Source organism: Durio zibethinus, chromosome 27, assembly GCF_047325235.1.
Source record: "Durio zibethinus cultivar Kanyao isolate XHJ-2024 chromosome 27, ASM4732523v1, whole genome shotgun sequence".
Taxonomy (NCBI): domain Eukaryota; kingdom Viridiplantae; phylum Streptophyta; class Magnoliopsida; order Malvales; family Malvaceae; genus Durio; species Durio zibethinus.
Window position 1 is genome coordinate 1,543,137 of NC_143188.1, and position 27,893 is coordinate 1,571,029.

At 32.6% G+C, this 27,893-nt stretch overlaps 4 protein-coding genes, 2 long non-coding RNA genes and 2 pseudogenes across 9 annotated transcripts; 7 read left to right on the forward strand and 1 right to left on the reverse strand.

Moving 5' to 3' along the window:
* On the forward strand, positions 1 to 2,766 carry LOC111279138 (uncharacterized). Its single transcript, XM_022866033.2, has 3 exons — positions 1 to 46; positions 144 to 202; positions 294 to 2,766. The coding sequence occupies exon 3, from the start codon at positions 452 to 454 to the stop codon at positions 1,619 to 1,621; it is 1,170 nt and encodes a 389-aa protein (XP_022721768.1). The 5' UTR covers positions 1 to 46; positions 144 to 202; positions 294 to 451; the 3' UTR covers positions 1,622 to 2,766.
* A 1,540-nt stretch (positions 2,767 to 4,306) lies between these two features.
* On the forward strand, positions 4,307 to 5,623 carry LOC111279236 (uncharacterized). The gene has a single exon (XM_022866208.2). It carries the CDS (start codon positions 4,346 to 4,348, stop codon positions 5,513 to 5,515), a length of 1,170 nt encoding a protein of 389 aa, XP_022721943.1. The 5' UTR covers positions 4,307 to 4,345; the 3' UTR covers positions 5,516 to 5,623.
* A 2,379-nt stretch (positions 5,624 to 8,002) lies between these two features.
* LOC149510820 (uncharacterized) lies at positions 8,003 to 27,862 on the forward strand. Of its 3 annotated transcripts, none has more exons than XR_016334587.1 (4): positions 8,003 to 8,142; positions 9,113 to 9,171; positions 9,263 to 9,378; positions 27,363 to 27,862. It is a non-coding gene; the product is annotated as an uncharacterized LOC149510820 (long non-coding RNA). The 3 variants fall into 3 exon arrangements; XR_016334586.1 differs by lacking the exon at positions 27,363 to 27,862 and adding an exon at positions 9,458 to 9,681; XR_016334585.1 differs by lacking the exon at positions 27,363 to 27,862 and having other exon boundaries at positions 9,263 to 9,681.
* On the forward strand, positions 9,928 to 13,095 carry LOC111279239 (uncharacterized). Its single transcript, XM_022866210.2, has 4 exons — positions 9,928 to 9,967; positions 11,756 to 11,986; positions 12,090 to 12,298; positions 12,401 to 13,095. Exons 1-4 carry the CDS (start codon positions 9,928 to 9,930, stop codon positions 12,869 to 12,871), a joined length of 951 nt encoding a protein of 316 aa, XP_022721945.2. The 3' UTR covers positions 12,872 to 13,095.
* On the forward strand, positions 15,239 to 18,025 carry LOC111279240 (uncharacterized). Its single transcript, XR_016334588.1, has 2 exons — positions 15,239 to 15,463; positions 17,033 to 18,025. It is a non-coding gene; the product is annotated as an uncharacterized LOC111279240 (long non-coding RNA).
* Positions 15,461 to 16,898, forward strand: LOC149510821 (uncharacterized; annotated as a pseudogene).
* On the forward strand, positions 18,201 to 19,683 carry LOC111279141 (transcription termination factor MTERF8, chloroplastic-like). The gene is made up of 3 exons (XM_089756050.1): positions 18,201 to 18,307; positions 18,362 to 18,506; positions 18,582 to 19,683. Exons 1-3 carry the CDS (start codon positions 18,201 to 18,203, stop codon positions 19,512 to 19,514), a joined length of 1,185 nt encoding a protein of 394 aa, XP_089612176.1. The 3' UTR covers positions 19,515 to 19,683.
* Positions 18,219 to 24,802, reverse strand: LOC111279142 (protein ALWAYS EARLY 3-like; annotated as a pseudogene). Its single transcript, XR_016334517.1, has 11 exons — positions 24,776 to 24,802; positions 24,290 to 24,730; positions 24,016 to 24,194; positions 23,656 to 23,938; positions 23,162 to 23,404; positions 22,833 to 22,994; positions 22,284 to 22,436; positions 21,971 to 22,189; positions 21,027 to 21,326; positions 20,719 to 20,887; positions 18,219 to 18,785 (listed from the first exon to the last, which is right to left on the reverse strand). The product of XR_016334517.1 is annotated as a protein ALWAYS EARLY 3-like (transcript).
* Positions 27,863 to 27,893: the final 31 nt, after the last annotated feature.

Below are 27,893 nucleotides of genomic sequence, written 5' to 3' on the forward strand. Positions count from 1 at the left end.
TCCTATCAATCATCCTATAGACCAAATGTGACCTAAGTTCCTTTAGGTTGTTCTAGTTGTTTGTATTTGGTTATTAGATTGCTTTAGAATGTGCATCTTTAGTTTGCAATTTATTCTGATTTCTTTGTTCTGTTTATGTGCAGGTGGGGCTTCAAATTCGGGAAGCATGGTTCGACATGTAGATTCCTTTGGTGACTCTGAGGTGCTTTGATTATGCCATTTTGTAATTGATAAATGCAAAACTCTTGAGGTGCTGCTGCTTCTCATTTGTCATTGGTTTATCAATTTGGCAGGATTCTTCGGAGGAAGCTAACTTAGAAAATTCTGAACCGAAAAATGATAAGAAGATAAGAGCAACCTCCTCTCAGGTGTGCTTCGAAGGTTCAAAGTTGAAAGCTTTTCAGGGTGAGTTTTCTCTGTCTGAGTAGCTTTATTCATTTCAATTTCCAAAATGTTTAATCGTCATAGCAAAGACATTAGTATTTTGCATAGGCTTTCATATATTGTTATGAACGATTCCTCCTCAAACCCATCCTTCTTCCTCAGAGTTAGATGCATCTCAAAAACCTCTTCAGACCCATCTCAGTCTTTTGTAGTCTCTTACCTCAAAGAAAAACTTGGGTTCTCACCAGAATCTGCCATGACGGCTTGCAGGTATCTCTTTTTCAAAACCCCAGATAAGCCTGATTCTGTCATTGCATTTCTGGAGAAACATGGGTTCTCGAAAACCCAAATCAAAAAGATCATCGCAATTCGACCAGATCTCCTGTATTCTAATGCTGAGAAAACCCTTTTACCCAAGCTAGAGTTTTTCCAATCTAAAGGTTTTTCGAGCCCTGAACTCATAAAAATCCTTTTTTACAACCCCACAATTTTAACTTATAGCTTAGATAAAAAGATTGTCCCTCGTTTCAATCAACTTAGCAATTTGCTCCAATCTGATTCCAAGGCTACGACAGCTATAAAACGCCATCCACTTCTTTTCTCATGTCAACTTGATGCTTATCTGTTACCAAATATCAGTATTCTGAGGGATAATGGAGTGCCTGAGTCAAATATCATATCAATGTTTACTCACCACCCTAAATCTTTTGTTTTAAACCCTGATCGGTTTAAGGAGATTGTGAAGAAAGTGAAGGAAATGGGGTTCAATCCTTTGCTACTTAAATTTATTCTTGCTGTCATTGTGTTTAGAAAAGTGAGCAAACCTGCAATGGAGAGGAAGTTTGACGTTTATAAGAAGTGGGGTTGGTCTGAACTGGAGATTTGGGAAGCTTTTCGAAGGTATCCAAATGTTATGGAAACATCAGAGGAGAAGATTGTGGCAATAATGGATTTTCTTGTGAACAAAATGGGTTTTCAGTCTTTGCTCATTGCCAATCAACCGAGTGTTTTTGGACGGAGCTTCGAGAAGCGGATTGTTCCGAGGGGTTTATTTGCTCAAGATTTGTTATCAAAAGGTTTAATTAAGAACTTGGGATTTTCTACATTGTTTGACACTTCAGAAAAGGTGTTTGTTCGGAGGTTTGTTAACAAATATGAATGCAAAGCACCGGAGCTGTTAATGCTGTACAAAGAAAAACAGGATCTTGCAATAGGAGGCAAATATAGATCAGGGTAGCATAAAATCTAACATATTTGATTGAGCTGACTTTTCTATCCGATTGAATTCCTTGATCTCAAACTTGCTCCAGTTTGAATAAATGAGTGCAACTAGTACTGTGTTTTTAGTAGTATTCACTGTTACCATCTGTGAAACTTGAACTCAACTATGTGCTCAGCCTGTCTTATGTGGTTTAATAGTCATCTTGCTTGAAATGCAACTGTGAAATGAGTCTCATTTATAGAGCTTACGATCTTTAGGTTTATTATATTGTGTGATAAGGATTTTGGCTCCAAATGGTGTTCTTTTTCATGCAACTTTTCTGCTTGTTTGAAGTTATGAAGGTCAAATTGCCTGTTGTTTTGGTGCAGCTTTGTGGCTGTAGTTTTAATTATTATAATATTTCTGCTGGTAGCCACCAAGTAAAGGGTGATTGTGGAGGGTAGGTAGGGAAAATGAGGTTCAATCCTTCAAGGTTTACGCTGTTTTTATGGGTGTCAGGATTGGGGACAATCAGCAAATCCGCATCGGAGAGGAAGTTTAATGTTTATAGAAAGTGTGGTTGGACTGATGAACAAAGTTGCCGAGCTTTTCCAAGGTGTACCTTGTGTTTTGACAGCATCTGAGAAAAAGTTTATGGCTATAATATATTTTTTGTAAACAAAATGAAGCTTGACAAAGTCCTTTCACGTGCTTAACTTCATCTCCACTTTGCTTGCTTAAAAGTTGTTAATGGGGTCTCATTTGCTGTGTTTATCAGTCTCCAAGTGAGGTTCTTGTCATATAACTGTTAGATCCTCTTCATCATTTGTTTAGAGTTATGAACGTCAATTTGCCTTGGCCTAATTGCCTTTTGCTTGGGAATCTTTGTCCCAAGGCGGAGCTGTGCTTGAACCATGTGGTTCTTCATCTTCCAATACGGAACGCATAGGCTCAACAGCCATTAGACACTGAATAATTTGTAAGAAGAAGAAAAAAAAAAGGACCATAGAGTAGAGACTAACTGTGGTGAGCACCAACTATATCCTCAATGAACAATGGAAGATGGAGATTATGATGTCATTATCAGTTGAACATCGACGTTCCCATTGTTAACTGCATATTTTTTCATTCAAATATTGTAAAACATGAATTGAAATTAATATTTTGATTAGTCATCGAGTTAGATATGATTCTTATCAAAATTCAAAAGTAAATTTTAAGACACATTCATTAATACAAAGTCTGATAAATAATAGTAGTGTGATTTGCTGATAAAGAAGTTAATATAAGATCAACGAGTCCGAGAGCTGTATTCATTGTTCCAGAAGTGGAGCTTTGAGCCTAATTGTGGCCGACTCTTTGCTGCTCAACTTTATCTTGCTGTTTTTTAGCCAGTTCTTGTATGTAAATATATATATATATATATATATATGTATGTATGTATGCATGTATGTATGTTCGTGTGTGTGTGTATATATATATATATATATATATATTTGTATGTAACAACTATTATTTTCAGTGCAGCAATTTCATATTCATAATTCATGATTTATGATGTGTTTTTTTGTTGGCAAGGGCAAAGTTTGAAGCTTTTAATATTCCCAAAGTCTTTGGCTTTTTTAATAGGATCAATCATAATATTAGTTTCTATTCATATTAATTTAAAATGATTCTTTCTCCTTTTTATGATTAAAAATAATTCATTATTAAAAAATAAATGTTAGCAAAACTTAAGACTTTTAAGTGATTATCTTCATTTTTTAAATTACTCATAACAAATGTCACACTTTTTTTTCCTATTTTTAAATATTAATATGTAGAAGAAAGGTTCCCTCCCCATGTCCATTAACCTAAAAAAAAAATAAAAAAAAATAAAAAATCTTGGAAAAAAAAAACTAGAATAAGTTGCCCCAGTTAATGTATATGGATAATTTAAAACAGATATAATAGTATAATAAAAAATATATAAAAATTATAAAATTAACATGATTTAAAATTTTAATAAAAATTGTAATAAAAATGATAAAATTTAAAATTTTAATAAAAATTATATATAATTAATGATGAGAAAAAAATGAGAAATTGTAAATCAATTCCAAATTGTAATCTTAAGTTTAATTTGGATTTTTTTTATTTGATTTCAATCAAAATTCAAATATTAAATATATATATATATATAAAGTTCGTATCAAATTTTAAATTAAAATATAAAAAATTAAAAATTAAAAGAAATTGTATATTTTTATTAATTTATATATATATTAAATTTTTATAAAATAAAATAATTATTTTATAATAAATTTATTTAAAAATTTTATTAAAATAATATATAAAAATCAAAAAATAAAATTTAAAAATCAATTAATCAAACCAAACCGAAAAAATTTGATTTGGATTGAATCAATGTTAAAAATATATCAATTCAAATTTAGATAAAGTTTTAAAAATTAATAATTCTGTAAAAAAGATAAAACCGAGTCTAATATAATCCAAATCATTATCACGTAATAAATTTCATATTTTATACTATATTTTTTACTTGGAACAAACAATACGAATACAAAAATCGCACTGAAATTATGCCCGGAAATTGGAAAGTTTGAAGCTTTGAGTTGAATTGAACAATAAAAAATTAAAAGAAAAGTTACGATTTTCAAGAGCAATCTTCCTCTACTCTCTGCCTTGAAGGTTCAAAGTGAAGGCTTTTCAGGGTGAGTTTTCTCTGTCTGAGAAGCTTTATTCATTTCAATTTCCAAAATGTTTAATCGTCATAGCAAAGACATTAGTATTTTGCATAGGCTTTCATATATTGTTACGAACAATTCCTTCTCAAACCCATCCTTCTTCGTCAGAGTTAGATGCATCTCAAAAGCCTCTTCAGACCCATCTCAGTCTTTTGCAGTCTCTTACCTCAAAGAAAAACTTGGGTTCTCACCAGAATCTGCCATGGCGGCTGGCTGGTATCTCTTTTTCAAAACCCCAGATAAGCCTGATTCTGTCGTTGCATTTCTGGATAAACATGGGTTCTCGAAAACCCAAATCAAAAAGATCATCGCAAGTCGATCAGGTCTCCTGTATTCTAATGCTGAGAAAACCCTTTTACCCAAGCTAGAATTTTTCCTATCTAAAGGTGTTTCAAGCCCCGAACTCACCAAAATCCTTTTTACCAACCCCAAAATTTTAACTTGTAGCTTAGAGAAAAACATTGTCCCTTGTTTCAATCAACTTAGCAATGTGCTCCAATCTGATTCCAAGGCTATGACAGCTATAAAACGCTATCCATTTCTTTTCCCATGTAAACTTGACGCTCATCTGTTACCTAATATCAGTATTCTGAGGGACAATGGAGTGCCTGAATCAAATATCATATCAATGTTTAATTACCACCCTAGATCTTTTGTCGTAAACCCTGATCAGTTTAAGGAGATTGTGAAGAAAGTGAAGGAAATAGGGTTCGATCCTTTGTTACTTAAATTTATTCTTGCTGTCATTGTGTTTAGAAAAGTGGGCAAACCTGCAATGGAGAGGAAGTTTGACGTTTATAAGAAGTGGGGTTGGTCTGAACTGGAGATTTGGGAAGCTTTTCGAAGGTATCCGAATGTTTTGGAAATATCGGAGGAGAAGATTGTGGCAATAATGGATTTTCTTGTGAACAAAATGGGCTTTCAGTCTTTGCTCATTGCCAATCAACCAAGTGTTTTTAGACAGAGCTTTGAGAAGCGTATTGTTCCAAGGGGTTTGTTTGCTCAAGATTTGCTATCGAAAGGTTTAATTAGGAACTTGGGATTGTCAACATTGTTTGACACTTCAGAAAAGGTGTTTGTTCAGATGTTTGTTAACAAATATGAATACAAAGCACCAGAGCTGTTAATGCTGTACAAAGAAAAACAGGATCTTGCAATAGGAGGCAAATATAGATCAGGGTAGCACAGAATCTAACATATTTGATTGAGCTGACTTTTTTATCGGATTGAATTCCTTGATCTCAAACTTGCTCCAGTTTGAATAAATGAGTGAACTAGTACTTTATTTTTAGCAGTATTCAATCTTGTCATCTGTGAAACTTGCACTCAACTTTGTGCTCTGCCTGTTTTATGTGGTTTAATAGTCATCTTGCTTGAAATGCAACTGTGAAATGAGTCTCATTTATAGAGCTTACGATCTTTAGGTTTATTATATTGTGTGATAAGGATTTTGGCTCCAAATGGTGTTCTTTTTCATGCAACTTTTCTGCTTGTTTGAAGTTATGAAGGTCGAATTGCCTGTTGTTTTGGTGCAGCTTTGTGGCTGTGGTTTTAATTATTATAATAATTCTGCTGGTAGCCACCAAGTAAAGGGTGATGGTGGAGGGTAAGTAGAGAAAATGAGGTTCAATCCTTAAAGGTTTACGCTGTTTTTACTGGTGTCAGGATTGGGGACAATCAGCAAATCCACATCGGATAGGAAGTTTAATGTTTATAGGAAGTGTGGTTGAGCTAATGAACAGAGTTGCGGAGCTTTTCCAAGCTGTCCCTTGTAGTTGACAGCATCTGAGAAAAAGTTTATGGCTATAATATATTTCTTGCAAACAAAATGAAGCTTGACAAAGTCCTTTCACGTGCTTAATTTCATCTCAACTTTGCTTGCTCAAAAGTTGTTAATGGGGCTCATTTGCTGTGTTTATCAGCCTCCAAGTGATGGTGTTCTTGTCATATAACTGTTAGATTCTCTTCATCATTTGTTTAGAGTTATGAACGTCAATCTGCTATGAAAAAAAAACCCAAAATATAGAAACTCAACTTCATTGGAATTGTTGAAGTAAATAGTGGTACCTTCAGATTGAGTGCTCTGTCATGGAATAACCTAGCTGGAACACTAAATTTGCCCTTTACAATATCAGAGGGCTTTATATCCTCTCCAATTGCTGGTCTCTGTGCATCCATCTTTCGCTTACTCCTGACTTTTGTAGGTAGGTTGACCTGGTGAATAGATGAAACCTGTGCAGTAGATGGAGCTGAAGTGTTCAAGTCCCTTCAATGATCAGTACTTGAGGATGTACGCTCTGGAGGTCTCACAGATTGCTTTGGATGTCCAACATTACTTGAGGATGTATGCTCTGGAGTTCTCACAGATTTCCCTTGTTTTGGATGTGCAATATTACTTGTGGACGTACGCTTTGGAGGTCTCACAGATTTCCCTTGCTTTCTATGTGCAATATTATTAGAGCGTTTACCTTTGCTCACAGGATTCTTTACCTCGTCTGAAGCCTAAAAAATGCACATAAAAATAGCAACATCAAGAACCAGTAATAAGTGATGAAGGGAAGAACATGACCCTATAGAGTATAAATTTATAAATTTTCCTAAGCAAAAAAATTGCACAGTTTTAAGTTACAAAGAAGACCCTCAAATTGCAAGGTCGAACAGGGAAGAAAAAAATAATTACTAACTGAGCTAGACATCTCTACCAACATAGAATGCCCTTGGCTGACCCACAAACCAGTTAAAATATTTAACTGAGTTGATCTTTTACTTGTACTTCCTAAATTTACATCTATAATGTTCTCAATCACCAACTCAAACCTTTAGCTATTTATTCACTTCCTCCTTTCTCAAATAGCAGTTCACGTGATGAAAGGGCTATTCCTTACCAATTCATCTCCCTGTTATCTTCACTTCATAAAAAATTTATTTAATTCTTTTCATAATATTTTCTCTTATAAGATTTATTGTTATATTTCTTAGTCTGTTTGTCACTCAAACTCAAGCTATGGGTGCCAAGATTACTTGCACCAAAAACAAAATAGATTTAAGTATGAACCCAATTCATAAAGTTCAATAAAATTAATCTCAGAATCAAAAACATTTATTGCATTCATGGTAAAAAGTTTATTTAACATTCTGCAGAAGAAAAATATCTTAAGAGACAATCATATCAATCAAGGGACTGAAAAAAAAATTTTACATCATACATTAGCTGTGTTTGTGCTTTTTTACCTGAAAGCACTAAAAGGAGCCATTGTAACTCTTTGAAGCAAAAAATGTGAAAAATACAAACCTCAATGTTTGGAGATTCACCCAACTGAGAATCAGCATCAGTTTCATCTTTTGGAATCTGCAACTAGTGAGCAACTTGCATATTATCGTTGTTTCACACTATAAACCCAATGAATTTTTTTTTGCCAAAAAAGAATCAATGGAAAACGAAGGTTGACCTACAAAAGAAAAAAACAAGCAAAACTGGCTGCATCAACTCTTGCTTTATATGGTGAGGACTTCTGTCTACTTTTCTGCATTTCAACATTATTTGGATGTGTTTCCTCCTTGGCTTCGGGAATAGCATGAACATCATGATGAAAAAGTATTCCCTGTTTAAATGTTTCGGAGGCAGTGGCTTTAGCTCCAGGAACAGGGTGATTTCCTTTTGGTTTAGTCTTCTCAACAACTTCATTTTTCTCTTCCTTAAACTGCACAGATGACTCTGACACAGAAGAAAAAAGAGGTGGGATATGACATACATAAACACACACAAAAAGAGAGATCTTCCAGAGTTTGAATCATCAAGAAGGATTTACGGTGTGTAGTTTAAGCTAGAGCAAATGAAATCATTAAGTTCAAAATTAGAGCAGGTTTTTATCTTGTGTTAAGATTGCAGGCTTTAACTTATTGAAAAGATCATCTGAAGCTTGAAAATGCCATTTGCAAAATCTTACCTAAGTCACATCTATAATCCTGGAGGATTAAAGCATTTTGGGCATAAGATACTCATACAACACCCAAAACATTTTGACCACTCAGACCCTTCTGTAATTTCTCTCACAGGGTATTATTTTAATGTCATACTCATTACTCGCTTCAATTTAGATTTATAATGCATGACAGAAAGCTGAATTTGGCAAAAATAAGGTGGCAAATCAAGCTTATTATATAGGCAAAACTTGTAAACTTGGTATAATCTAGCAGTTAGCATATAAAGGCTGCCGCAAGCATGGTAATAATTGAACAAGGTGCTACTTCCGGATTAAGAAGGTGATACATTGTAAACTCAATGATGTGATTGGTACAAAAAATTACGATGGGATAGGATAAGATGATATTATGAATAGGAATAGATTAAATAATATAATCTTATCTTGTGTTTGATATGTTCAAAGATTAGGATAAGATAATTTTATTTATTGGTCAAAATTATTATTCTTTAAAGTTTATACAATTTAAGTTATTGATATAATTTTTAAGGGTATAATAAGCTATGTAAGTTCAATCCCTTGGATTCAAAACAATCCTCTCCATTTTGGGAGGATCGAAATAATCTTATGCTAAAAGGATAATTAATTTTCCTTGCAATCTTGTCTCCTTCTTTAGATACAAACCAAATATGACATAGAATGATTATCATCATGTCCTATCAATCATTCTATGTACCAAATGTGACCTAAGTTCCTTTAGGTTGTTCTAGTTGTTTGTATTTGGTTATTAGATTGCTTTAGAACGTGCATCTTTAGTTTGCAATTTATTCTGATTTCTTTGTTCTGTTTATGTGCAGATGGGGCTTCAAATTCGGGAAGCATGCTTCGACATGTAGATTCCTTTGGTGACTCTGAGGTGCTTTGATTATGCCATTTTGTAATTGATAAATGCAAAACTCTTGAGGTGCTGCTGCTTTTCATTTGTCATTGGTTTATCAATTTGGCAGGATTCTTCGGAGGAAGCTAACTTAGAAAATCCTGAACCGAAAAATGATATGAAGAAAAACAAGAAAAACAAGAATAAAAAGGAGAAGAAGAACAAGAACAAGAACAAAAAAAGAAGGTTGCTTTTTTTTTTGTATTATTTATTTTTGCCATGTTTTCCACTTGACTGATCAAATGAGAAGCCTCTGCTGTTGCAGGTGGTGGAGGATCATGAATGTAAATTGAAAAGGCCTAAAAATAAGGTTAAACTATGATCAGGATTAATGCTTATGATAGGTGCGTTTGGAAAAAAAAAAGAAAAAATTATAGACTCCGAAAAAAACTGAGGATCAACAGCCTAAGAAGCAGAAGAAAGGATCGCTGAGGAGTCAGAAGAAGAGAATCAGATACATGATTACTATTCATGGAAGGGCGTTGGGGGGGGGGGGGATGAGGGGGTTGGTTTCTTTAAAGGCAACTTGACCTCCAGACCCTTAAAAATTAGATGCTTTTTTTTTTTTTTTTTACAAATCAACCTGTTATTCTTACACATAACTGATGTGTTTCTTTTGGACACATCTTGAATCTCTATGGATGTGCAAATGATGTTTTATTATTTATCTTAGTTGAAATGGTGAAATAATAAGAAGTTTGTTCTTGTTGTGTAGCATTTTAATTTTTAAGGCACATGGCCTGTGGATTCTTGATTCAAAGCCTAAGAAGACAAAGTCAGTTGTTATTATCAAGATCTTGAAAAGATCCTTTTTTATATAGGGTAGTATTGATGTAATCTTTTTAATCCAACTTATAAGAGTAACATGTTGTGAATTTGAATATCCATTCAAACCTCAAAAATTAATATAGAAAGTTTTTCTTGCATGGAATTCAAAATTTTCAATTTGGGGCAAAACATCAAAAATAGATGAAAAATATACATCAAGCTTAGATAAAGCATTGGGTATTTTTTGCAATATCTTTTGCAAAATTATGTGGTAATGTAATTATTGAAATGATTTTATTATAAATGTGATTTTATCATTTTTTATTTAAAATTATTTTATTTTATTAACATCATTAATGATTAATAATTAAAGATCAAATATTATTTTGTTTAAATATACGAAAATAATTATGGATATTATAATAGTTATACAAATTAATGATTTGAATGCTATTTAAAGATAATAATTTATAAAATATTAGTAGTATTTTATTTATTTTATAATAAAATATAATTAAATGATTAAATTAATAAATATATTTATTGATAAGCAAACTAATTTTTATAATATAAATTATGTAAAAAATATTTGAATTGACCAATAAAATTAATTTATTAAATTCATAATAAACGAAAAATAAAAAAATATTATATATAAAAATATAAAAAACACAAACCATTTTTAAAGTTATTACAATTAATATCAATTTTATAAAAAATTATAATATAAAATAATTATAATTAAAAACGAAAGCATGCATAATATTAATTATTGTTAATTTTATGTATTAATTCATTTTAATGATAAAAGTTTCTCATCATTTTTAATGAAAATTAAATTATAATTCAAGACAATAATTTGATCATTTTTGGTAATTCAAGATCACTACTGCATATAATCAATTGCTGTTCGTCAAATACAATAATCTAATCATCGTATATAAATCAGCATAATTTTTGAAGTGATTATCATATACTAAACGTTACCATAGTAAACAAAAAGCTTAGACAACATATATATAGTAGGGATTACATTAATGTAATTTTTATATTTTTTTAACTTTTGAATTAAAATTATTAAATTTAAAAATATTATTTAAATTTAAATAAGTCATAAATTTAATTTTGATTAAAAAATTCAAAAAATATAAAAATTATATTAGCATAACTAGATCTAATATATATATATATGGTAAAAAAATATTAGATAATTTTAGACTCATACAAGACAAAGAATATGGGAGAAGCTTAAACTTTCTAAAACATCTTTCTTTTTTTTATAAAAAAGTATTAGTCATAAAAAAATATTCATCGGCTAATATTCAAAAAATTGGATTTGGCATGGGACCTATTCTTTTTTTTTTTTAACATTAAAGTTATTAACATTTAAAATTTAATTTTATCAATAAGTTTAAATTTTTTATCGACTATTTTTAAATTAGTTAAATTTAAAAATTACGATTTTAAAAAAATTTGGATGGATAATATCTTCTTTAACAATGTATTTTAAAATCTAAAAAATATATATAAATTTCCTATATTTAAAAAAGGGCTAAAAATATTAAAACCCTTTCGCCTTATACAAGCAAGAGACAAGCCACTTGTATGGCATATTCTCCGAAGATATCAAAGTTTACTCCTCCAAGGAAAGAATTTTTTTTTTTTTTTTAAGTCTCAGCAGCAGCAGGTGAGTCTGATCTAATTTGTTATCTCCTTAAATTTATTTTTCAGTTCCAATGTTTTATTCTTTCTTCCATGGGAAGCAGAAGAAAATCTTCACAGCATTTTAAGTAAGAGACTTTTCTGCATTCTTCAAAACAACCCATCAATTTCATCTCTCAGATTATTCTCAACCATTCAAATCGGCACTCATTCACAGTTTCATATCTCATAAACACATGTGGGTTGTCTCCAGAATCTGCTTTCTCTGCTTCTAAAGTTGTGCATTTTGAAACCCCTGATTGTCATTGCCTTTTTCAAGAACCATGGTTTCTCAGAACCCCAAATCACAATCCTCATCAGGGGTAGGCCAAGAGTGCTATTATCTGATGTCAAGAATGCTCTTTTCCCCAAAATTGAGTTTTTCAAGTCTAAAGGAGTTTCAAGCCCTGACCTTGCCAAAATCTTAGGTAATCATCCAACTATTTTAAGCAGAAGCTTAGAGAATCATATAATCCCTTCTTTTAATTGCCTTGGAAATCTTCTTATGTCTGATGAGGCGGTTATTAAAGCTATAACACGCTTTCCTCGTATTGTGACTTATGATCTTGATAATTATGTGTTACCCAGTATTGATATACTGAGGAATTATGGAGTGCCTGAATCCAATATTATCAAAGTACTTCATTCAATGTCTAAAATACTCTTGAAAAGGTCAGTTGAGTTTAAGGAAAATTTGGAAAAAGTGAGGGAAATAGGTTTCAATCCAATGATGATGTAATTTGTAATCGCTGTCAATGTCTTGAATTTTAGGACTAAATCCATGTGGGATAGAAAATTTTATGTTCATAAGAATTATGGTTGGTCTGAGAAAGAGATTATAGATGCTTTTCGGAAGTATCCCTTGTTTATGACTGTGTCTAAGGGGAAAATTGTGAAAATAATGGATTTTCTTACGAACAAAATGGGATTGCAGTCTTCAATTATTGCTAAGCGCCCTCTTGTGATAATGCAAAGCTTGGAAAAGAGGATTGTTCCAAGGGGTTTGTTCGCTCTAGATTTGTTGTCAAAAGGTTTGGTTAAGAAGGAATTTAACTTGGAGGCATTGTTTGAGGATTCAGAAAAGTTGTTCATTGAGAAGTTTGTGAATCGCTATGAAGCAGATGCTCTTGAGCTGTTAAAGTTATATCAAGAAAAGTTTGATCTTTCAAATAAACCGAAAGCTGGTACATCCAAGCTGCAGAGATTATAGAATGTCGACAATAAGATTCAGATTTTCCTCCTCATGTTAATTTTATATAATTGAATTCATTGATGTGAAACTAGCTTCTGCTTTGGGTCTTGAATATTTGTAATACAAAATTGTTGTCAGTAGTCTTTTCTTCTGTTAGTGAAGTTTTAACTCGACCATGTATGCTTTGACACTTAACTATGCCGGTATATCTCATCTTACTGTCATAAAGTGCAATTGCAAAATGAGCTTCTTAGTTGATGTTTTCTTCTTTTTTATGCAACTATAACTTCTTGTTCATTATTTGTTTAGGAATGGTTGATGTTTGAGGAATGATACATCAAAACTGTTCTTTTGAGTTTTTTTTTTTCTTTTGAGTTTCCTATAAGCTGGGTAGGGAACAAACTAGAAGTTAGGAGATTATAATGTTGAATTAATGGCGGATACTTTGTGTCAACATTTTTTCCGTCGTGTGAAATACATCCTTTATAAGTTCTGAACCTTGGCAGGGTAAACTACAATGGCAAACTACAGAATTCAATGGAGCTGTATTTTTTGTTCCAGTAGTGGAGCTTTGAGCCTAACTGTGGCTAACTCTTTGCTGCTTCACTTTATCTTATCTTGTTGGTTTTTTGCAAATTCATGTATATATATGCATGTATGCATGTATGTATGTATGTATATATATGTATGTATGCATGTATGTGTGTGTGTATATATATATATATTTTCAATGCAGCTGTATTCTTTGTTCCAGTAGTGGAGCTTTGAGCCTAACTGTGGTTGACTCTTTGCTGCTCCACTTTATCTTATCTTGCTTTTTTTTTGCAAATTCATGTATGTGTATATATATATATATATGCATGTTTGCATGTATATATGTATGTATATATATGTATGTATGCATGTATTTATGTGTGTGTGTATATATATTTTTTCAACGGAGCTGTATTCTTTGTTCCAGTAGTGGAGCTTTGAACCTAACTGCGGTTGACTTTTTGCTGCTCCACTTCACTTATCTTGCTGTTTTTTTGCAAGTTCATGTAGCATATACACGTGTGTATGCATATATACATATATATACATACATGAATATATGTATATATATATATATGTATGTATGCATATATATATGTATATATATATGTAAATATATATTGAACTACTATAATTTTCAGTGCAGCAATTCAATGGAGCTGTATTCTTTGTTCCAGAAGTGGAGCTTTGAGCCTAACTGTGGCTGACTCTTTGCTGTTCCACTTTAACTTATCTTGCTATTTTTTTGCAAGATCATGTATGTATATATATATGCATGTATGTATATATATATATATATGCATGTATGTATATATATATATATATGCATGTATGCATATACGTATGTATATATATATGTGTATGTATGTAACTGCTATCATTTTCAGAGTAGCAATTTTATCTTCATAATTCATGATTTATGATGTGTTTTTTAGTTGGCAAGGGCAAAGTTTGAAGCTTTTAATATTCCCAAAGTCTTTGGGCTTTTTTAATAGGATGAATCATAATACTAGTTTCTATTCATATTAATTTAAAATGATTCTTTCTCCTTTTTATGATTAACAATAATTCATTGTTCAAAAATAAATGTTAGCAAAATTTAAGACTTTTAAGTGATTATCTATATTTTTTAAATTAATCATAACAAATATCACACTTTTTTTCCTATTTTTAATTATTAATATGTAGAAGAAAGGTTCCCTCCCCATGTACATTAACCTAAAAAAAAAAAGATAAAAAAATCTTAGAAGAAAAATAGAATAAGGTGTCCAGGTTAATGTATATGAATAATTGTAAACAGACATAATAATATAATAAAAAGTTATAAAAAGCTATAAAATTAACATGATTTAAATTTTGACTAAAAATCGTAATAAAAATGATAAAATTTAAAATTTTGATAAAAATTATATATAATTAAAGGTGAGAAAAAAATAAAAAATAAAAAATTAATTTAAAGTTATAACATTGTGTTCACTTCGGATTAATTTTTTTTATTTAATTCGTATCAAATTTTAATATTAGATATATATTAAATTTTAATCGAATTTTTGCATCAAAATGTAAAAAATAAAAAAAATGGAATGAAATTATATTTTTTTATTAATTTTTATATATTTTTTTAAATTTTTATAAAATAAAATAATTATTTTATAATATATTTATTTAAATATATTAAAAATTTTATTCAAATAATATATAAAAATAAAATTTAAAAGCTGATGAACTAAATTAAATTAAATTAAAAAATTAGATTTGAATTGAATTAATATTAACAAAATATCGATTTAAATTTAAATTAAATTTTAAAATTTTATAATATTGCATTATTTAAAAAAATTAAATCAAATCTAATATAATCATTATCATGTAATAAGTTTCATATTTTATGCTATATTTTTTACTTGAAACAAATCAATACGAATACAAAAATCGCACTGAAATTATGCCAGGAAATTGGAAAGTTTGAAGCTATGTTGAATTGAACAATAAAAAATTAAAAGAAAAGGTTCGAGTTTCATGAGCAACCTTCCTCTCCTGTCTGCCATGGAGGTTCAAAGTTGAAAGCTTTTCGGGGTGAGTTGTCTCTGTCTGAGTAGCTTTATTCATTTCAATTTCCAAAATGTTTAATCGTCATAGCAAAGACATTAGTATTTTGCATAGGCTTTCATATATTGTTATGAACAATTCCTCCTCAAACCCATCCTTCTCCCTCAGAGTTAGATGCATCTCAAAAACCTGTTCAGACCCATCTCAGTCTTTTACAGTCTCTTACCTCAAAGAAAAACTTGGGTTCTCACCAGAATCTGCCATGGCGGCTCGCAGGTATCTCTATTTCAAAACCCCAGATAAGCCTGATTCTGTCATTGCATTTCTGGAGAAACATGGGTTCTCGAAAACCCAAATCAAAAAGATCATCGCAATTCGACCAGATCTCCTGTATTTTAATGCTGAGAAAACCCTTTTACCCAAGCTAGAATTTTTCCAGTCTAAAGGTTTTTCAAGCCCTGAACTCACAAAAATCCTTTTTTACAACCCCACAATTTTAACTTGTAGCTTAGATAAAAAGATTGTCCCTCGTTTCAATCAACTTAGCAATTTGCTCCAATCTGATTCCAAGGCTACGACAGCTATAAAACGCCATCCACTTCTTATCTCATGTCAACTTGATGCTTATCTGTTACCAAATATCAGTATTCTGAGGGATAATGGAGTGCCTAAATCAAATATCATATCAATGTTTACTCACCACCCTAAGTCTTTTGTTTTAAAACCTGATCGGTTTAAGGAGATTGTGAAGAAAGTGAAGGAAATGGGGTTCAATCCTTTGTTACTTAAATTTATTCTTGCTGTCATTGTGTTTAGAAAAGTGAGCAAACCTGCAATGGAGAGGAAGTTTGACGTTTATAAGAAGTGGGGTTGGTCTGAACTGGAGATTTGGGAAGCTTTTCAAAGGTATCCGAATGTTATGGAAACATCGGAGGAAAAGATTGTGGCAATAATGGATTTTCTTGTGCACAAAATGGGTTTTCAGTCTTTGCTCATTGCCAATCAACCAAGTGTTTTTGGACGGAGCTTCGAGAAGCGGATTGTTCCAAGGGGTTTGTTTGCTCGAGATTTGTTAGCAAAAGGTTTAATTAAGAACTTGGGATTGTCTACATTGTTTGACACTTCATAAAAGGTGTTTGTTCAGATGTTTGTTAACAAATATGAATGCAAAGCAGCAGAGCTGTTAATGCTGTACAAAGAAAAACAGGATCTTGCAATAGGAGGCAAATATAGATCAGGGTAGCATAGAATCTAACATATTTGATTGAGCTGACTTTTTTATTCGATTGAATTCCTTGATCGCAAACTTCCTACAGTTTGAATAAATGAGTGCAACTAGTACTTTATTTTTAGCAGTATTCACTCTTGTCATCTGTGAAACTTGAACTCAACTATGTGCTCTGGCTGTTTTATGTGGTTTAATAGTCATCTTGCTTGAAATGCAACTATGAAATGAGTCTCATTTATAGAGCTTATGATCTTTAGGTTTATTATATTGTGTGATAAGGATTTTGGCTCCAAATGGTGTTCTTTTTCATGCAACTTTTCTGCTTGTTTGAAGTTATGAAGGTCGAATTGCCTGTTGTTTTGGCGCAGCTTTGTGGCTGTAGTTTTAATTATTATAATAATTCTGCTGGTAGCCACCAAGTAAAGGGTGATGGTGGAGGGTAAGTAGAGAAAATGAGGTTCAATCCTTAAAGGTTTACGCTGTTTTTACTGGTGTCAAGATTGGGGACAATCAGCAAATCCACATCGGATAGGAAGTTTAATGTTTATAGGAAGTGTGGTTGAACTAATGAACAGAGTTGCGGAGCTTTTCCAAGGTGTCCCTTGTAGTTTACAGCATCTGAGAAAAAGTTTATGGCTATAATATATTTCTTGTAAACAAAATGAAGCTTGACAAAGTCCTTTCACGTGCTTAACTTCATCTCCACTTTGCTTGCTCAATAGTTGTTAATGGGGTCTCATTTGCTGTGTTTATCAGTCTCCAAGTGATGATGTTCTTGTCATATAACTGTTAGATCCTCTTCATCATTTGTTTAGAGTTATGAACGTCAATTTGCCTTGGCCTAATTGCCATTTGCTTGGGAATCTTTGTCCCAAGGCGAAGGTGTGCTTGGACCATGTGGTTGTTGATTTTCCAGTACGGAACATATAGGCTCAACGGCCATTAGACAAAACTTCGGTTGAACAACGCATCAAAATAGAGTTTCCCAGACCACAGCAGAGAGTAGAGACTTGACTGTTGTGAGCACCATAACTTCAATGAACAATGAAAGATGGAGATTATGATGTCATTATCAGTTGAACATCGACGTTCCCATTGTCAAGTGCATTTGTTTTCATTCGAATATTGTAAAACGTGAATTGAAATTAATATTTTGATTAGTAATCGAGTTAGATATGATTCTTATCAAAATTTAAAAGTTTAGGACACATTCATTAGTATAAGTTCAACTAGTTTAATAAATAATAATTGTGTGATTTGTTGATAAAGTTAATATAAAATAAATGAGTACGAGAGATTAAATGGTGCTTTTTGTTGATAAACTACAAATTTTTGTAATTATTTTTTGTAATTAGAATTAAAATTTTGACTCCTAAAAATTAAGAAAATAAAAAGTCCGACGATTGGGCCTGAACAGCTAATTTATGTGAATGTACAGGTAATAGTTAAGCCTTGATGGTGGACGCTAGCACTAGATAAAGTAACACAACCCTAACAAAGCCCCGCCAATAGGAGGAGAGAATCCAGGAGAAAAAAATGAAAGTCCCGCTTAGCTTTGGGGGTTTAGCGGCTTATTTTTTTTCAGCTGGAACTAAAAATTTGATCCTTTTAATCAAGGGTTCTGATTTTCTTCAGAATTGCAGGTGAGCAAAGTGAAGTTGTCAGTTTTCAGTTCTTATGTTGCATTTTCTCTGTAGAACTAGAGCTCTCCATAGGAGGCAAACTACTACAACCTCTCAAAGTTACAAACTTTTTTACATGATTCAAAATGACCCATCAATTTTCAGACGACAAAATGCTCTTAGATGCATGTCAACCACTTCAAACCAGCAATCATTCACTGTCTCATACCTCATAAACAAACTTGGGTTCTCCCCAAAATCTGCTCAATGAGCTTCCAATTATGTCCATTTGAAGACCCCTAATAATCCTGACTCTGTCATTTCATTTTTAGAAGAACATGGGTTTTCAAAATCCCAGATCAAAACCATGGTCAGCAAGGACCCAAAATTGCTTGCATCTGATGCGGAGAAAACCCTTTTGCCCAAGTTGAAATTTCTTCTCTCCAAAGGGTTTTCAAGCCCTGACCTTGCCAAATTGTTATCATATTCCCCAACAATTCTGCTAAGAAGCATAGACAGACAAATAATCCCTTTTTTCAGTACTTATAGCAATCTGATTCATTCTGATGAAAAGACTGTCAAAGCTATAAAAAGGTATCCATATCTCATCTCATATGATATGAACATTATCAATGACCATTTGTTGTCTAATATCAATCTTCTACGAGATCATGGAATGCCAGAGTCACATATTACCAAATTACTTTATCAATTTCCTAGAATTTTGCTGATAAATCCTGGTAGCTTGAAGGAGATTGTGGAAAAAGTTAAGGAAACTGGGTTGAATCCTGTGATATTGAAATTTGTTCATGCTGTATGTATTTTGGCTGGAATGAGCAAATCCACTTGGGAGAGGAAGGTTGATGTTTATAAGAAATGGGGTTGGTCTGAAAAAGAGATTTGGGAATGTTTTCGAAAGTATCGATTCTGTCTTGCAGTTTCTGAGGAAAAAATCAATGCCAAAATGGATTTTGTGGTGAACAAGATGGGCGTGGATTCCTCTCGTCTTGCCAGTCAACCAAGTTTTCTAAGACAGAGCTTGGAGAAGAGGATTGTTCCGAGGGGCTTGATTGCTCAACATCTGTTGTCCAGAGGTTTAATCAAAGACTTCAAATTGTCTGTGTTATATGACAGTTCGGAGGAGTTGTTCCTCAAGATGTTTGTTAACCGATATGTAGCTGAAGCACCAGAATTGTTGGAGCTATATGAAGAAAAATTGAAAAAGTGAGTACTATTGACTGCAACATTTTTAGGATGGATTGGCACATTAAGATTCAGATTTCCCTTTGTATCATTATGTTTCTGTTAAATTGTTGATATGAAACTTGTTTTTAGCTTTACCCTGTTATGCCATTAGTGAATTTTTAACTCAACAATGCCTCTCTCTCTTTGTTTGCATTGCAATTGAACTTAAAAACAAGTTGGCGTTCATTTTGTAGTAACAACAATGAATTTGAACATTGAAATCCCTTTTACTTTTTTTTTTGTTAATAAAAGTTTAGATACGGAAAAGATTATTCTATTTTGGGTTCAAATATATTACAAATTTCATTGAAAATTTATATTGAATTTATATTACGGATAGAATAACAAATATCAAAATTAAATTTTACGAATAAAATATTTAATTTTTATCAAATCAACCAATCCCCGATAGAATTAAAATGGCATTTTGTTCACCAACAATAAAAAGTTAACTATTTTATACACCACCATTACTTACCTAATTTTTACTAATTTAATCCCAAGACTCTTTATCTTTGCTAATTTAATCCCAAGACTCTAGATGTTATTTAGTTAAGAAAATTAAGGCTTAGATTGGTGGGGTGAATTAAAAATGAAAAGATGGAAAATTAGAAGAGAGAAAAAGTGAAATAAATAAAAAATATTTTTTCTTTTTATTAGTGTTTTTGATTAGCAAGATAGAAAAATAAAAGAAAATGCAATTTTCTTTTTATTTATTGCTTGATAGAGTTAAAAAAATGAAAGAAAAAAGAGTAAAAATTACATGATTTTATTGTTATAATCTTTGGTAAGATAAAAAAAATCTTAATATGATAAAGAAAATCTAAATTTTCTTTCACCGTTTCTTTTCTTTTCTTTTCAATTTAGAGTGATTTGTTTTTGTTAATCAATGTAAAAAATGATAATCTTTTTTATTTTCTTTCCTATTAAGCACACCAAAAATCAATCTTCCTTCCATTTTTTTATCCACCTTTTTTCATCCTTTTCAATTGTACCAAACACAGTCTAAGTGATACTGCCGAACGAAAAATAGAAATTAATTTGTTTCACAACGCTGACAAGAAGTTTGATAGTAATTGATACATGTATTTCTTCCTATTAAAGGTTAAAAAAAATTACTAAGTAAAAGGGATAGGAGTTTGAGAGAAAAGGAATGCAAATTTTTACAACAACCGAGGAATGAATACCTGTCTATGTGGGTAATAGCGCCAATATCTGATTCCTAATAATTCCCATACATTTCTGTATCTCTGTGTCAATCTGAAGATTCTGAGAACAATATGGCTTCAAACTTGAAACAGCAGAATCTAGTACCTGGGCAACTTCTCCGGGTGGAAACTGTCTTTCTGTACATTTCTGCAATATTTTTTTGGGGGTGAAAGTAATCAGAATCAGATTTTACAATTAACAGGCAATCAGATTACCAAATACGAAAAAAAAAAAGAGTTGTGCCGAGAACTCCTGACAAAAACTTAGGAGCTACTCCGATGATTACCTGTATCATGAGCAAGGTGGCTACACAATACACGATAATGTCTGAAGGGATTCTAAGATCATCTTGGTCAGCAAAATTTTGCATCTTTACATCGGGTATGGGACTAGTTGCCAACGGATATGACACACAGGCAGTCGGAAGATCGTGAGAAGTTACTGTACTGTGGACTGAGTCTAATGGCGTAGACGACCTCAGAGCAGGCAGACAAAAATCATCCACCGAAAGCTGGTTATTTACAAAATCTATTGCGTCCTCAATCCTCTCAATGCTTTTCCCCCTTTTTCTTAAGGATGACATGGCCTAAGATGGTAATCAAGTTTAGTAAGAACTAAAGTACAGTATTCAACTTAAATAATCAAAAGTGACTACCACAGCATGATGCGATTTATGAAAAAATAAAGGCAAGGATCCATTGCTTCAAATAGTACATCATAACCATCTTCCAGGCAAAATCCGCCACATCTCTGGATTCTGCCTTAAATTGCCAAATTAAGCTCAACAGTGAGTTCCAAGCAAATATGCTTCTTGTGAGACTAGAATGTCAATATTTTCATTAAGTTTTCACAAAGATGAGATGAACGTGTCATCCTACAGATGGGATGAAAATATTCTACCAAAATAGAGGTAAGCTCTACCACCAAAACTACGATAAAATTTTTATAATTTACACTGGAATTTACGTTGTCAAGTAGTGTCATCTCGTATGGTTTAGCTCCGGGATTGCTGTAACCCTTTATTAACTTGGCCTTTTTAACCTATGGCTTATTGGTTTAAGACTGACACTTTGATGTATATGTAAGCAACTAAGCATAAAGTTCCAATAGTATGGGAAATTTTCAAAATGCTTGAAAAGAAACGTAAGAAGGGGAAGAAGGTTTCGACTATAACAAAGTTGATCCATCTATAAGGAGCCATCAAGATAAACAGTTCAGTCCCTTTTTTACCTGCATAGCAGAATTAACCATTGACCGAGCTTTCATTCTTGAACTTTCAACAATTTCAGCCACATGGGACACACATTCTTGGACATGATGCATAGAATGATCAAAAGAGCTCAACTGACAGTCGTGCCCACCAATTTTAGCCAACGGCTTCAGCAACTTAACTGAGGAGTTCGCTTGATATGAATTACGTTGCCCCAAGCAAAACAGAGCAAAAGAAACCTGCAAAAGAAAGGTTCGGCAAAGTTACATTAAAATGGCATATGACATCGGTGAAGAGATTTAAAGTGAAAACTGCATCATCAGCATCTCATGCCGGCTCATTGACTTCATTTAACTGCAAGAGAACAGCAGCATATTGCTTCTTGAAAGAATCTGAATCCTATAGACAGTTGTCTCCACCTTTCTGGTTTTCCAACAGCTCATCATTCATACGTCGCAGTTCAGACACCACAGCCTCCCGGAAATGCTAACACAAACCTTAAACTCACTTCTCAGACACAATGCGAACAAAATTATTTGAAAGGAATTCTATGTCAGCTTTAGATAAACACAATAAACATGCAACACAAACTATGCAACATACTACAAAAGAGAATCAGAATATTGATGCCCCAACAAAGCAAAACCACCAATTATGGAGATAAGATGGTTAAAATTACCATTATTACTAAAAGATAGGAACAATGATAGGGAGCAAAGAACGCTGAAGTATTAAAAGATCAACATTCAACAGGCGCTATATATAGCACTGAACACAAAGATAAGTTTCTATAAGAACTTGAAGTTAAAAAAGAGAGAACGAACAGAGAAAGATTCGCCAGTAGATTAAGTTTAATTCATAACAGCCAACATGGTGTACAACATTTTTGTCAAGAGCACGAGTCAACCGAGAAAGAGCTTCAACATCAGCTTCCCTTGCCTGAACCAGTGCATGAGCAGAAGGCTGAGAATTTACAGCTTGTTGAGTATAAACAGTTTCTATAGGTCCAACTTTAAGTAGTAAATTAGGACTTGATGAATCAACCTGGCCAAAGCAATTTATCCTTATGTAGGATAACAGTTACTCTGATTCTGCATTGTTTCCTATATCAAAACTTTTAGTTGTAATACTCCAACTGAAAAGCAATTTACCCTTGAATTGATTTTGTCCGATATACATGAAATGAAAACTATTTTGCAGTCATAACATACCTTAAATGGCTGTGATAAATTGCCAACATTGAAAGTTGATGGGGAAGTACGAGAGGGACTATCAGTGTTCTCCAGGTTATCACATTGAATAAATTTCATGTTCTCTTCCATCTTGCTTTCTTTTCGCTGCCCATTCATTTTGAGCTCACTGTAGTTCTCGGAAAATTTACAGATGGCAGCATTCTGTCTCAAAAGGGAAGCAGGCAAATTTTCCAATGGATATAAAGGCATACAATCAATATCCTACAATAAAAAATGTACTATTCATGAAACTTAATAGGAAAAAATAACTAAGGAAAAATAGGAACAAGCTAAATATATTTAGTAAACGGCAGAGAATTAGATTAAGCACAAATATACAAGCATTCCGAAGGCCTTAGCCTGTCATTAATCCATTAGACTGAGGCCTTAATGGCAATATTCAACATCTTCAGTTGAATGAAAGGAACATGCTGCTCTCATACATTAAGCAACTCTATAAAATAAAAATTTACCATGACAAATTCCACTCCTAGCTCAGGGCTGTCAAACTGAATCCGATAACTACTATGGTCAACAATTAACACACTTCCATCATCAATCTCTCTAATTTTTTGATGAACAGCAATGACACGCTGTCCAACAGATAGAGGTCGAGCTAAATCAGTTGGAAGTCCTTCACCAATACCAGCATGGAGTTCAGCATAATGCGTTCTAACAGATTCCCGATATTGATTGAGCTTCTCTCTTTCTTCCTTCAAAAATTGCTCAGAAAATCGTCGTGGTTTGCCAAGGGAACTGCATCGACATGACATTATGTAAGCAGAGCATCAACACCCGAAACCTTATTAAGATTTGAAAGTAGAAAGCTATACCTTCTTATGACACGCCATTCAACACGAGTTAATCTTGGAACATGACCTAATCCTACATGATCCAAATACTCCACAAACTCCCTTTTAGCAAACCATGGATAATCGATTGTACTGTAGAACCACTCAAAAGCACACCATCTCCGTGATTGATAGGAAGATAGGAAGCTGCAAAGCTTTTCCTGTCATACATGATATAAATATATGGAAAAAAAAAAAAAAAACCCAAAATATAGAAACTCAACTTCATTGGAATTGTTGAAGTAAATAGTGGTACCTTCAGATTGAGTGCTCTGTCATGGAATAACATAGCTGGAACACTAAACTTGCCCTTCACAATATCAGAGGGCTTTATATCCTTTCCAATTGCTGGCCTCTGTGCATCCATCTTTCGCTTACTCCTGACTTTTGTAGGTAGGTTGACCTGGTGAATAGATGAAACCTGTATGGTAGATGGAGCTGAAGTGTTCAAGTCCCTTCCATGATCAGTACTTGAGGATGTACGCTCTGGAGGTCTCACAGATTTCCCTTGCGTTGGATGTCCAACATTACTTGAGGATGTACGCTCTGGAGTTCTCACAGATTTCCCTTGTTTTGGATGTGCAATATTACTTGAGGACGTACGCTCTGGAGGTCTCACAGATTTCCCTTGCTTTGTATGTGCAACATTATTAGAGCGTTTACCTTTGCTCACAAGATTCTTTACCTCGTCTGAAGCCTAAAAAATGCACATAAAAATAGCGACATCAAGAACCAGTAATACGTGATCAAGGGAAGAACATGACCCCATAGAGTATAAATTTATGAATTTTCCTAAGTAAAAAATTTGCACATTTTTAAGTTACAAAGAAGACCCTCAAATTGCGAGGTCAAAGAGGGAAGAAAAAAATAACTACTAAATGAGCTAGACATCTATACCAACATAGAATGCCCTTGGCAGACCCACAAACCACTTAAAATATTTAACTGAGTTGATCTTTTACTTATTACCTAAATTTACATCTATAATGTTCTCAATCACCAACTCAAACCTTTACCTATTTATTCACTTCCTCCTTTCTCAAATAGCAGTTCACATGATGAAAGGGCTATTCCTTACCAATTCATCTCCCTGTTATCTTCAATTCATAAAAAAATTATTTAATTCTTTTCATAATATTTTCTCTTATAAAATTTATTGTTATTTTTCTTAGTCTGTTTGTCACTCAAACTCAAGCTATGGGTGCCAAGATTACTTGCACCAAAAACAAAAAAGATTTAAGCATGCACCCAATTCATAAAGTTCAATAAAATTAATCTCAGAATCAAAAACATTTATTGCATTCATGGTAAAAAGTTTATTTAACATTCTGCAGAAGAAAAGTCTCTTAAGAGACAATCATATCAATCAAGGGACTGAAAAAAAAAAATAACATCATACATTAGCTGTGTTTGTGCTTTTTTACCTGAAAGTACCAAAGGGAGCCATTGTAACTCTTTGAAGCTAAAAATGTGAAAAATACAAACCTCAATGTTTGGAGATTCACCCAACTGAGAATCAGCATCAGTTTAATCTGCACCTAGTGAGCAAGTTGCATATTATCGTTGTTTCATACTGTAAACCCAATGAATTTTTTTTTGCCAAAAAAGAATCAATGAAAAACGAAGATTGACCTACAAAAGATAAAAACAAGCAAAACTGGTTGCATCAACTCTTACTTTATATGGTGAGGACTTCTGTCTCCTTTTCTGCATTCCAACATTATTTGGATGTGTTTCCTCCTTGGCTCCGGGAATAGCATGAACATCATGATGAAAAAGTTTTCCCTGTTTAGATGTTTTGGAGGCAGTGCCTTTATCTCCAGGAACAGGGTGATTTCCTTTTGGTTTAGTCTTCTCAACAACTTCATTTTTCTCTTCCTTAAACTTCACAGATGACTCTGACACAGAAAAAAAAAGAGGTGGGATATGACATTACATAAACACACCCAAAAAGAGAGATCTTCCAGAGTTTGAATCATCAAGAAGGATTTACGGTGTGTAGTTTAAGCTAGAGCAAATGAAATCATTAAGTTCAAAATTAGAGCAGGTTTTTATCTTGTGTTAAGATTGCAGGCTTTAACTTATTGAAAAGATCATCTGAAGCATGAAAATGCCATTTGAAAAATCTTACCGAAGTCACATCTATAATCCTGGAGGATTAAAGCATTTTGGGCATAAGATACTCATACAACACCCAAAACATTTTGACCACTCAGACTCTTCTGTAATTTCTCTCACAGGGTATTATTTTAATGTCATACTCATTAATCGCTTCAATTTAGATTTATAATGCATGACAGAAAGCTGAATTTGGCAAAAATAAGGTGGCAAATCAAGCTTATTATATAGGCAAAACTTGTAAACTTGGTATAATCTAGCAGTTAGCATATAAAGGCTGCCACAAGCATAGTAATAATTGAACAAGTTGCTACTTCCGGATTAAGAAGGTGGTACATTGTAAACTCAATGATGTGATTATAAGGATGTGATTGGTACAAAAGATTATGATGGGATAGGATAAGATGATATTAGGAATAGAAATAAATTAAATAATATCACCTTATCTTGTGTTTGATGTGTTCAAAGATTAGAATAAGATAATTTTATTTATTGATCAAAATTATCATTCTTTAAAGTTTATACAATTTAAGTTATTGATATAATTTTTAAGGGTATAATATACCATGTAAGTTCAATCCTTTGGATTCAAAACAATCCTCGCCATTTTGGGAAGATCGAAATAATCTTATGCTAAGAGGATGATTAATCTTCCTTGCAATATTGTCCCCTTCTTTAGATACAAATCAAATATGACATAGAATGATTATCATCCTTTCCTATCAATCATCCTATGGACCAAATGAGACCTAAGTTCCTTTAGGTTGTTCTAGTTGTTTGTATTTGGTTATTAGATTGCTTTAGAATGTGCATCTTTAGTTTGCAATTTATTCTGATTTCTTTGTTCTGTTTATGTGCAGGTGGGGCTTCAAATTCGGGAAGCAAGGTTCGACATGTAGATTCCTTTGGTGACTCTGAGGTGCTTTGATTATGCCATTTTGTAATTGATAAATGCAAAACTCTTGAGGTGCTGTTGCTTCTCATTTGTCATTGGTTTATCAATTTAGCAGGATTCTTCGGAGGAAGCTAACTTGGAAAATCCTGAACCGAAAAATGATAAGAAGAAGAAGAAGAAAAACAAGAATAAAAAGGAGAACAAGAACAAAAAAAAGAAGGTTGCTTTTTTTTTTGTATTATTTATTTTTGCCAACCATATATTTTTCCCATGTTTTCCACTTGACTGATCAAATGAGAAGTCTCTGCTGTTGCAGGTGGTGGAGGATCATGAATGTAAATTGAAAAGGCCTAAAAAGAAGGTTAAACTATGATCAGGATTAATGCTTATGATAGGTTCTTCTTTTGCAAAAAAAAAAAAAAAATTATAGACTTTGAAAAAACTGAGGACCAGCAGCCCAAGAAGCAGAAGAAGGGATCACTGAGGAGTAAGAAGAAGAGAATCAGATACATGACTACTATTCATGAAAGGGTGAGGGGGTTGGTTTCTTTAAAGGCAATTTGACCTCCAGACCCTTAAAAATTTGAGATTTTTTTTTTTTTTGGACAAATCAACTTGTTATTCTTACACATAACTGATGTGCTTTTTTTGGACACATCTTGAATCTCTATTGATGTGCAATTGATGTTTTATTATTTATCTTAGTTGAAATGGTGAAATAACAAGAGGTTTGTTCTTGTCGTGTAGCATTTTAATTTTTAAGGCACGTGGCCTGTTTATTCTTGATTCATCCTCAACCAACTCATTGAACTTACACTCAAAACGTTTATTATTCAAGCATTTCGAA

Coding starts and splice junctions, on each gene's coding strand:
- LOC111279138 (XM_022866033.2), top strand. CDS start 452: ATGTTTAATCGTCATAGCAAAGACATTAGTATTTTGCATAGGCTTTCA.
- LOC111279236 (XM_022866208.2), top strand. CDS start 4,346: ATGTTTAATCGTCATAGCAAAGACATTAGTATTTTGCATAGGCTTTCA.
- LOC111279239 (XM_022866210.2), top strand. CDS start 9,928: ATGGCCTGTGGATTCTTGATTCAAAGCCTAAGAAGACAAA. Junction 9,968..11,755: donor TCAAAGCCTAAGAAGACAAA/GTCAGTTGTTAT, acceptor ATTTTAAGTAAG/AGACTTTTCTGCATTCTTCA. Junction 12,299..12,400: donor CTGAATCCAATATTATCAAA/GTACTTCATTCA, acceptor ATGATGATGTAA/TTTGTAATCGCTGTCAATGT.
- LOC111279141 (XM_089756050.1), top strand. CDS start 18,201: ATGAAAGTCCCGCTTAGCTTTGGGGGTTTAGCGGCTTATTTTTTTTCA. Junction 18,308..18,361: donor GATTTTCTTCAGAATTGCAG/GTGAGCAAAGTG, acceptor TTTTCTCTGTAG/AACTAGAGCTCTCCATAGGA. Junction 18,507..18,581: donor CAAACCAGCAATCATTCACT/GTCTCATACCTC, acceptor GTCCATTTGAAG/ACCCCTAATAATCCTGACTC.